Genomic DNA, 11,318 nt, shown 5'->3' with positions numbered 1-11,318 from the left:
AATTGTGTTCTGCTCAAGGCGCGCGTCCGCGACATCCACGCGTTCACTTCACTGCATTTTTGCCCTAGGCACGTGTTCGCGTCGTCCATGCATTTGCGTCGCTGCCTTTTCTTCAAAACTCCATTTTTGTGTTTTCCTTCCATTTTTGTATGTTTTCTTTTTGTCCCTTAAGCCATTCCTGCCCTATGAGATCTGAAAATACTTAACACACAAATCACGGCATCGAATGATAGTAAAGGGTAGTTAAAATTAATATTTTTAAAGCATAAGAAACATGTTTTTCACTTATATCATAAATTAAGGAAGGGAAAGTAAAACCATGCAATTTACATGAATAAGTGGGTGAAGAATTGATAGAAACACTCAATTTGAGCACAAAATACATCATAAAATATGGGTTTATCAACCTCCCCACACTTAAAAAATAGCATATCCTCATGCTAAATCCAAGTGAAAGGGTAAAGTTAGAATGGTGGAATCTCATGCAATGCAATCTATTCTAAATGCAAACTACCTACATGAATCATGCAATTTTAATTATCACCCACCTATATATATAGAGCTTACATGTGTTTAATCTAATTCATATTTTCAAGGAATTATATATGTATAGCCAAACCTAAATCATGTTAAAGCACTGTCACAATTGAGTTGGGTCAAAATATTTCATAAGCTTGCAAGACAATTAAATATTTAAACAGAGATATATGGTGATGAGCTATTGAACCCTCACTGGATTTTGTGTTTACTCTCTAGTCACTCAGTGTTTGGGGTTAATCACTCTATTCTTTTCTATTCTTGCTTTCTAAAACTTTGTTCATCATCTAACCAATCAACAAATATTAAATACAGACATACAAAGATCATGAGGTCTTTTAAAGGTTGTAATGGGGCCAATGTAAAGGTAGGGGTATATATATATAAGGCTAAGTGAGCTATAAGTTAAATCCTTAATTAGTCTAAGGTCTCACCTAACATATACTTTATATAATTTGAAATGCTTTACCTAGCTACCCAAATTTTTCTACTTTTTTATTATATACTCATGTACTAACTTTACTTTGAATCTCACCTTATGTGCATTGATTTCTTCACTAAACTTACTGTTGGGGGTAATTTTGTCCCCTTATTTATCTATTTATATTATAAAAAGGATTTTTTTAACATATATCAGTGCATATGGTGTTTTGGTTTAATTTGATTTTACATGAGCATGCTCCCAAAATCCTTATTATCTTATTGAATTAATCCTCTCTTATCAACCCATGTTCCCGTGTTTTCCCACACTTAGTGGATACGCAATCTCTATCTTAAGCTAACCAAGGATTCAATTTGGGATTTTTAATTTGTTTTTCTGCTTAAGGCTAGTAGTGTGGTTATAGAACAAGAGGGGATTAAAGGCTCAAGGGGGCTAACAAGGGTGATGTAAAAGGTAAGCTTATTTGGGATAAGTGAGGAAAAATTTAAATAATGGCCTCAATCATCTCTTGGTATGTATCTATATTCTATACTGGACATATAGATTAAAACAAAGTAATGATTACCAGACTAAAAAAGAAGGGCGAACACACAAGAATGAAATAATTATGGTTAAATAATGTAACCATACAAATAAGCTCAAAAACTCACAGGCTGTGTGTTCTCTGGCTTAAAAACCATATATCAGTTATGTATGTCATGCAAGTAGAAATCAAGAGTTCCCATTATTCTCAATGTGAATCTTAGGGTGGCCCTTAAAATCTTAGTGTTCTTCTTTGAAAAATGTTGTGTAAGTTAACCAATCATTTATTGCTATATATATACAGTGTGTGGATTGTTGTGATTCTATTATACTAAAATTTTTAGTTTACTCTTTTTATTTTCAATTAATCTATGTTATCGTATGCTGAAAGGGTAAACTAAACTAATTAATCCATATATATTCTATATCACAACTTAATAACGAAAATTGCAACTAGACTAAGCTAAATATCTAAGATAAATATATAAACTAAAGTGTAAAATACAGAAATACTGTAAAAATACAGAAAAATGTGCAAGTACTGAAAGATAAGATAAGATAAAAATAAAAATAAAAATAAAAATAAAGATAAAAATACAGAAAAATAAGCAAAATAGGATTAAAAAAAAAGAGTGTCTGAAGAGTGGTTCACCAAAATAAAGTATGCCAGAGATGGCGACCTCCCCACACTTAAATAATAGCATCGTCCTCGATGCTTACTCAGGCTGGGTGTGAGAAGTGTCATCTCTGGAAGGATGGGCTGCCGGTGACTCTGTGGTAGGCTGAGGATCTGCAGTCGCGGTAAGTGTAGGAGGAGCTGCCTGCTGAAGCAGAGGCTCTGTCTGTAGAGGAATCTCCGGATCTGCGGCCTGGATCTGGTGGGGCTCCTCATGGTGTGGTGCACCCTGCTCAGGTCCTCCTTGCTCTGCCTGGGCATGTGCCTCCTCTTTATGATCATCCACCTTCACATCAGATGGCTCAGAAGCGGTGTCAGGCTCGGATGGGATGTCGCTGCCGGATCGGATCATCAACTTAAGGTGCTCATAGCGTCGCTTGTGGCGACACTCCATACGATCCAGGCGTGCGAAGAAGCGGTGCACCAGATGATAAATGGGCTCTGGAGCAGGTGGAGGTTGGGGGCGGAGGGTGGGAGAAGAGAAGTTGCAGAGGGGGCTAGGGGGGTTTCGCGTGAATGGGCAGGGTTTCGCGTGAATGGGGGTTAGTATTTTTGAATCCACGCAAACACGTGGAGCACGCGATCACGTGATTTGGGCAAAAAAGGTGTTGACGCGATCGTGTGAATTGGGTAAAAGGTAAGGGACGCATACACGTGAAGCACGCGAACGCGTTGATGAAAATTGTGCTAAACGCACAATTCCAGCATCGTTTTGGCATAACTCTCTGTTTCCAATGGGGTCCATAAAATCCATGCGACGCGGACGCGTCGCTCACGCTTTCTTGTGGGATGTGCGTAGTGCAGTGACGCGTTCGCGTCAAGGACGTGAACGCGTGGGCTAGTTTGTGCTAAAGGCACATCAGTCGCACGATTCCAGCCCAACTTTCTGGGCATTGGATCTTTATGCCGATTTCCAGTCGACGCCCACGCGTGGCCTGTGCGCTCGCGTGTGGTGATTTTTTTTTTATGAAATTATGCAGTATGCAAAATGCAATGCTGATGTAGATGCTATAAATAATTCCAGGTTCAATGAAAGTAAAATAAAATAAAAGCAAACAAAACGAAATTAAGTTGAAAAAAGAACGATCATACCATGGTGGGTTGTCTCCCACCTAGCACTTTTAGTTAAAGTCCTTAAGTTGGACATTTGGGGAGTCTTTTGTTATGGTGGCTTATGCTTGAATTCATCCAAAAATCTCCACCACTATTTGGAATGCCAACAGCCTCCGGGGTCCCAAACTAGGCATGTAAAGCCTTTGAGTAAATTCAAACAGGTTCTCAGGTTCCCGGGGTGTTAGATGTCAGAACAAATTCCAGGATCCCAAACCTTGCTTTTATATCCGCCTTTATCTTTATTTATATTTTTCCAGCTGGGCGGTTTAGAAGTTGCATTCTTACTAAGATGGCCAATCATTCTCCGAGACCCATTCAATCAAACTCGAAACCAATCCTTACACTTCAGATTGAAGCGTGGAACCTTATTGAATCTTGCATACGAGCCTTGAGCACAAACCATTTTCTTTTTACTCTTAAAGCCACAAAGAGCTCTAAGCTGACCATCTGTTTCAAGTAAACCATATTCAAGTGGAAAAGTAAAGATAAAAGCTAAGGATTTTACCCACTTGAAGTTTGTATTGGGCGGTAATGGCCTTGAAATTGGTGTTTCCAGTGGTTTTGCAAGCTCTACTCCCTTGTATTCTTCTGTGAATTCTTCCACTTCTTTGCAATTTTCTTCAGCTATAACCATGTCTTGATCGAAGTCTTCGATATCTTCCTCATCACTCAAATCATAAGTTGGAGGTTGCGAAAAGTCTACCTCCGCATCATCTTCGTATTCACTTGGGGAAGATTCTTCCATCTCAAAGAATTCACTTGCGGATGCAAGTTCATTACTAGGAGAACTTGACTCGTGATCTTCATTATCAAGGAAACTTGCTTGTTGAGTTATTCCGTCCAGTTCTTCATAAGATTCCTGCTTTGGAGGTTGTGCACTATCCTCCTTAGCATCAATTGTAAATTTCTTGATGAAATCCTCCACAATTCTGGATTCCCATGGAGGTTCAGCGTCTTCTAAGTCTTCAACCAATTCTTCTTCTTCGATAATTTCAGCTTCCTCCACTTGTTCCAGTACAAAGTCATGCTCCATACTATCCAGTGGGGTTTTTAGTATCTCCTTCATGCTGCGTTCTTCATTAGTTTGTCCACATGAAGCCATGGGGATTCCTTGAGTGTCCGAACGTCGGGAAGGTAGTCTATTTATCGCTTGATTTAATTGGTGAAGTGTGGCATGAAATTTTTCAAATGTTTCCTTGAGTTGCTCCCTTGATTCTTGGAGTGATGGATATGGACATGGTGCATAGGGAAGTGGTGGTTCTGGGAGTAATTAGGTTGGAATTGGGGTGGATACGGGTTAGGGTTATATGGAGGTGAATGGTGGTAATTGGCTTGTGAGTGTTGTGGTTCAAAGCTGTGTTGAGGAGGTGGTTCATAGGCGTAAGATGGGGCTTGTCGGTAATTACAAGGGGGTCCACCATAACCATTGTTCTGACATGCATTATTGAATGGTCGTCATCCATGATAGTTTGGAAGGTGTTGTTGCCTAAAAGGTTGATCAGATCCTCGTGGCTCCGTCCATCTCTGATTGTTTTGACCTTGATGCATGTTCCTGTTATAGCTTCCATTCCTTTCAACATTATTAGTACCAAACTCAAAGTGATAGGGGTGAGAATTCATAGTAAATAATAAAAATTAAAAGTGAAAATAAAAATAAAAAGAAATAAACAAGCAAAAGAAAATATTTACAATAACCAATAATAAGGCACACAATTGCAACTCCCCGGCAACGGGGCCATTTTGAAGAACGAAACTCTCGCGCTATCTAGAATTTTCACAAATAAATTCCCGTTTTAAGTATAGCTTCTAGACCGACAAGAATTCCTTTCTTACAAAAGTTTAGTTGTCAAAAGTAACAAAACCCAATAAAATTTATAACCGAAGTATTTAAACCTCGGGTCGTCTCTCAAGGAGTTGCAGGGCAGTGTGATTTATTATTGGTTATGAAAAAAAGTATATTTTTGGGTTTTTTTAATGTATAAGATAAAAAGCAAGAATAGTAAATGGCAAGAAAGTAAACTGTAGGAATTAATTTAAATAAATAATAAAACTCTTGGCAAGGTATGAGAAATTGAGGTCCTATCCTAGTTATCCTTATCAGGTGTGATGAGAATTGGATTCTGCTCCCACTTTAATTAACCTCTAACTATGAAGGTAAGTTAAGTGGATGAATCAATTTGATTCCTCAGGTCCTAGTCAATTCCTAAGAAAAGACTAGAATTATTGGAATTCAAATCAATCAGCAAATTCCAATGTTCAAACAACAGCTGAGTTTGATAACACAAGTGTTACCAATTACTTAACCAAGGCCAAAAGGAGAAAATAAATCTACTCGAATAAAAATTCCTTCAGATGGGAAGCAGCAGTAACATAAATGAAAGAAATAAATCTTAAATCTGAAATACCTCAAATTGCATTTAAACATAAATTCAAGTTCTAACATGGAAAGGTTCATAAGCCATATTGAAAAGATAAATAACAATTAAAGTAATGAAGTAAATAAAACTAGAAAGTAAATTAAAGGAACATTGAACCTGTGATTGAAGAGAAATAATCCTAAACTTGAGAGAAATCCTAATCCTAATCCTAATCCTAAGAGAGAGGAGAGAACCTCTCTCTCTAAAAACTACATCTAAAACCTAAAATTATGTATTACTAAGTTGTTCTCCGTCTCTCCTTTGATTCCTCATTCTCTGGCTTATATTCTATGTTTCTGGTTTGGATTTGGGCCGAAAAAAGGGTCCAGAAATCGCTGGGGGCATTTTCTGCAGATTCCTGTACGTGGCGTCTGTCACGCGTCCACGTGGGTCACGCGTTCGCGTCATCTGGGAGTTTTCCTTGTCACGCGTACGCGTCGGTCACGCGTACGTGTCAATTGCGTTCTGCTCAAGGCACGCATCCGCATCGTCGCTGCATTTTCGCGCTAGGTACGCGTTCGCGTCGTCCATGCATTCACGTCGCTTCCTTTTCTTCAAAACTCTATTTTTGTATTTTCTTTCCATTTTTGTATGTTTCCTTTTTGTCCCTTAAGCCTTTCCTGCCCTGTGAGATCTGAAAATACTTAACACACAAATCACGATATCGAATGATAGTAAAGGGTAATTAAAATTAATATTTTTAAAGCATAGGAAACATGTTTTTCACTTATATCATAAAATAAGGAAGGAAAAGTAAAACCATAAAATTTACATGAATAAGTGGGTGAAGAATTGATAGAAACACTCAATTTGAGCACAAAATACATCATAAAATATGGGTTTATTAATGCATCAACAGATCCAGCAGCAAATGGAGATGATGGCTAAGAGGATTGATGGTCTTCAAATTGCAGCAGTGAACACTATAAATGAACCACCAGCTGGATGGGGGCAGAATGAAGAAAGCTATGAAGAGCAGCAGCCAGAACAAGTTAACTATATGCACAATCAAGGTGCTAGTCAGAATAAATTTCATGGTGACACTTACAACCCCTTCTTGGAGGAACCACCCCAATCTAAGGTGGGGAGATAACCAGAACCAGAATTCATGGCAAAGGAATTCCAACTCAAGCAACCCTCGCACAAACCACCAGAATCATCAACAAGCTAACCAAAATCCATACAGAAAATCACAAAATAATTACCCCACTTCTAACTTCTATCCACCCCACAACCCATCAACTAACCAAAATAATTTCCACCAACCATCTTCATCCCACACTCAACCACAACCACCCCAAGAATCCCAAAAAATCTCCAATTTGGAGATATTGATGGAGAAGATGATGAAGCCTCAAGAGCTAGCTAATAAAAACCATGAAGCTTCACTGAGAAATCTGGAAAGACAAATAGGCCATTTGTCCAAACAGCCAGAAAGACCAACCAACACTTTCCCAAGTGATACCATTCCAAATCCCAAAGAAGAATGCAAAGCAATCCAACTCAGCAGTGGAAGAACATTGGAAGATGACAAGGTTGGCAGTAAGAAGGAAGTGGCAATTGAAGAGAAGGACCAGGAAGAGCTCAAGAAGAAGGATGAAGAACCACAAGCTTCAAAGAAGGGAAAGCAAGTTATGGAAGATCATCCACAAGGACAGAGGAAGGAAGTGAAGCCTTACATTTCTCCTCTGCCATACCCTCAAAGATTGCAAAAGGAGCTCAAGGATCAACAATTTTCCAAGTTTTTAGAAGTTTTTAAGAAGATGGAAATCAACATCCCACTTGCTGAAGCATTGGAGCAGATGCCTTTATATGCTAAGTTCCTCAAAGAGCTCATCAATAAGAAGAGAAGCTGGAATGAGAAGGATACAGTGGTCTTGACACAAGAATGTAGTGTAGTGATCCAGAAAGGCCTCCCACCAAAACTCAAAGATCCTAGGAGTTTCATCATATCATGCACCATAGGCAATATGACCTTAGAAAAATCTCTCTGTGACTTAGGTGCCAGCATCAATCTGATGCCTCTTTCACTAATGAAGAAGCTTGCAATAGATAAAGTCAAACCCATCAGAATGTCACTTCAAATAGATGATAAATTACTCAAGATACCTAATGGAGTTGTGGAAAATTTGTTGGTGAAAGTAGGAGAATTCATATTCCCTACTGATTTTGTCATTTTAGACATGGAAGAAGAGGGACACAACTCGATTATCTTGGGGAGACCTTTCTTAGCCATAGCAAGAGCCATAATCGATGTGGAGAAAGGTGAGATGACTCTCAGGGTGCATGATGAAAAAATAATCATCAATGTCTTTAAGGCCATGAAATATCCCTCTGAGAAGGAAAAACATATGAGGGTGGAAATGATAGAAAAATTTGAGGAGGAGCTACTTGAAGCCAATGATCTGGAAGAACAAGAAGAGAAAACAAAAGTAGAACAAGACTTCATGGAAGAAGGAGTAGCAGAAATCTCCTTTGAAGGCAAGACAGAAGAGGTGTCAAAACAAGAATTAAAGCCTCTCCCCCCTCATCTCAAGTATGCATTTGTTGGAGGAGAAGAGACTCTGCCAGTAATCATCAATTCCTCCTTAAACATGGAAGAAGAAACGAAGCTGATTGAAGTATTGAAAGCTCACAAGACAGCTTTGGGATGGACAATTGATGATATCAAAGGCATAAGTCCTACCATCTGCATGCACAAGATTTTTCTAGAGGAGGACTCAATGCCTGTTGTGCAACCTCAAAGAAGACTTAACCCAACAATGAAGGAAGTGGTTCAAAAGGAGGTGATGAAGCTGTGGAATGCTGGAATCATATACCCAATCTCTGATAGTCTTTGGGTGAGTCCGGTCCAAGTTGTGCCAAAGAAGGGAGGAATAACTGTAATTTCCAATGAGAAGAATGAGTTAATCCCTACAAGGACAGTGACTGGGTAGAGGATGAGCATAGATTATAGAAGACTGAATGAGGCTACAAGGAAAGATCACTTTCCTCTCCCTTTCATTGATCAGATGCTGGAAAGATTGGCTGGCCATGCTTATTATTGCTTCCTGGATGGGTACTCTGGGTATAATCAAATAGTAGTAGATACCAAGGATCAAGGGAAAACCTCATTCACCTGTCCATTTGAAGTCTTTGCTTACAGGAGAATGCCGTTTGGCTCTGCAATGCTCCAGCAACCTTCCAAAGGTGTATGGTTGAAAAATTCTTAGAGGTCTTTATGGATGATTTCTCTGTTTTTGGTAACTCTTTTGAAACTTGTCTGCAACATCTAACTTTTGTATTGAAAAGATGCCAAGAAACAAATTTAGTTTTGAATTGGGAAAAATGCCATTTCATGGTGCCAGAGGGTATTGTTCTTGGGCATAAGGTTTCAAGCAAGGGTATAGAAGTTGATAGAGCTAAAATAGAACTCATTGAAAAGCTCCCTGTACCTGTCAATGTAAAAGCAGTAAGAAGTTTTCTTGGGCATGCTGGGTTCTATAGAAGGTTCATCAAGGATTTTTCAAAAATAGCTAAACCATTGAGCAATTTGCTAGTGGTTGACAATCCTTTCATCTTTGATGACACTTGCAAGCATGCCTTTGAAACTTTAAAAATAAAACTCACTACAGCACCAATCATCACACCCCCAGATTGGGAATTACCTTTTGAACTTATGTGTGATGCAAGTGATGTTGCAATTGGTGCTGTATTGGGGCAAAAGAAAGACAAGTTGCATCATGTCATATACTATGCCAGTAAGGTGTTAAATGAGGCACAAAAGAATTATACCACCATAGAGAAAGAGCTCCTGGGTATTGTATATGCATTTGACAAGTTTAGACAATACTTGATTAGTTCAAAAGTGATAGTATATACTGATCATGCTGCTTTCAAGTATCTTATGTCTAAACAGGATGCAAAGCGAAGACTTATCAGGTGGGTGTTGCTGCTACAAGAATTTGACATTAAAGTGAGAGATAGGAAAGAAAGCAAGAATCAAGTGGCAGATCATTTGTCAAGATTACCACAAGAGGCCAACCAGGATACACCGCAACCAGTGAATGAAAAGTTTCCAGATGAACATCTTCTCCAAGTCCAGCAAGCATCTTGGTTTGCTGAGATTGCAAACTACAAGGTGGGAAGAAAAATTCCACAAGAGTTTACCAAGCAACAAGTGAAGATGCTTCATAATGAGGCCAAGAAATTTTTATGGGATGAGCCTTTCTTATTCAAGAGGTGTCCAGATGGGATGATTAGAAGAAGTATCCCTGAAAGTGAAATGAGAAATATACTGTGGCACTGTCATGAATCAGCCTATGGTGGACATTTTGGGTTAGAAAGAACAGCAGCCAAAGTACTTCAAAGTAGATTTTATTGGCCAACCATATTCAAAGATGCCAGAGAGTTTGTGAACCAATGCAATGAATGACAAAGAGCTGGAGGGTTAACCAAAAGGAATGAAATGCCTCAAAATTTCATTTTGGAGGTAGAGCTGTTTGATCTTTGGGGTATGGATTTCATGGGACCCTTTCCTCAATCCTATTCCTTCACTACATCCTGGTGGCAGTAGAATATGTCTCCAAATGGGTGGAGGCTATAGCCACAACCACATGTGATGCACTAATTGTCCTCCAATTTCTTAAGAAGCACATCTTTACCAGATATGGGGTGCCCAAAGGCCTTGTTAGTGATGGTGGCAGCCACTTTTGCAACAAACAAATGGAGAAATTGCTCCACAAATATGGGATAATTCACAAAGTGGCCACACCATACCACCCTCAAATTAATGGGCAGGCTGAATTGGCAAATAGGGTGCTAAAAAGAATCTTGGAGAAGACAGTTGGGATCACAAGGAAAGACTGGGCCAGAAAGTTGGATGATGCTCTATTGGCATATAGAACCGCATTCAAAACACCAATTGGAAAGTCACCCTTTCAGCTAGTCTATGGAAAATCATGTCACCTTCCTGTGGAGCTAGAACATAAAGCTTACTGGGCCACTAAGCTCTTCAATCTTAACCCTCAAACAACAGGAGAGAAAAGGCTATTGCAACTCAATGAGCTAGATGAATTCAGATTGGAAGCTTATGAGAATGCAAAGATATACAAGGAGAGAGCTAAACAGTGGCATGACAAGAAAATCTTGAAAAGAGAGTTCAAACCAGGACAACAAGTGCTCCTATATAATTCCAGGCTCAAGGTTTTTCCTGGCAAACTCAAGTCCAAATGGACTGGCCCTTATCTGATCACTAAGGTTTTCCCACATGGAAGCCTTGAACTTCTGAATGAAGCTACAAAGGATATAATCACAGCAAATGGCCAAAGAGCTAAGCATTATCTGGGAGGATCTTGGAACAAAGAAGAGAGTGTTCAGGAGTTGGGATGAACAAAGAAGGAAGACATAAAGCTAATGACGATAAACAAGCGCTTGTTGGGAGGCAACCCAACCAGAGGTATTTTTCTTTTCCTAACTATTTCAATAAAAGGGTAAAGTAGATTTATCTGTATTGCAAGGAGCTAAGTTTGGTGTTGCACACCAAAACAATTTAAGGGTGAATGAAGGATGCTAAGTTTGGTGTTCCACCAAAAATTTCATTCAAAAACACATTTCAACCCTTTGCATAAAT

General features: G+C 39.0%; 1 protein-coding gene across 1 annotated transcript; it reads left to right on the top strand.

Moving 5' to 3' along the window:
• Positions 1-7,041: 7,041 nt before the first annotated feature.
• Positions 7,042-11,077, top strand: LOC148544854 (uncharacterized). Its single transcript, XM_088498999.1, has 4 exons — positions 7,042-8,547; positions 9,606-10,024; positions 10,354-10,734; positions 10,885-11,077. The coding sequence occupies exons 1-4, from the start codon at positions 7,042-7,044 to the stop codon at positions 11,075-11,077; spliced, it is 2,499 nt and encodes an 832-aa protein (XP_088355125.1).
• Positions 11,078-11,318: the final 241 nt, after the last annotated feature.

Source organism: Arachis ipaensis, chromosome B9 (genome assembly GCF_059453495.1).
Source record: "Arachis ipaensis isolate K30076 ecotype BB chromosome B9, ASM5945349v1, whole genome shotgun sequence".
In the NCBI taxonomy this organism is placed as follows: Eukaryota; Viridiplantae; Streptophyta; class Magnoliopsida; order Fabales; family Fabaceae; genus Arachis; species Arachis ipaensis.
The sequence above is the reverse complement of the archived record's forward strand: the minus strand, read 5'-3'. Positions and strand labels throughout refer to the sequence as shown.

What these genes read in the sequence shown, in the direction of transcription:
- LOC148544854 (XM_088498999.1), top strand. Translation starts at nt 7,042, where the DNA reads ATGGAGAAGATGATGAAGCCTCAAGAGCTAGCTAATAAAAACCATGAA. An exon ending in CAATCTCTGATAGTCTTTGG is followed by an intron (nt 8,548 to 9,605) that starts GTGAGTCCGGTC and finishes ATGTCTAAACAG; the next exon opens with GATGCAAAGCGAAGACTTAT. An exon ending in GCCTATGGTGGACATTTTGG is followed by an intron (nt 10,025 to 10,353) that starts GTTAGAAAGAAC and finishes CATCTTTACCAG; the next exon opens with ATATGGGGTGCCCAAAGGCC.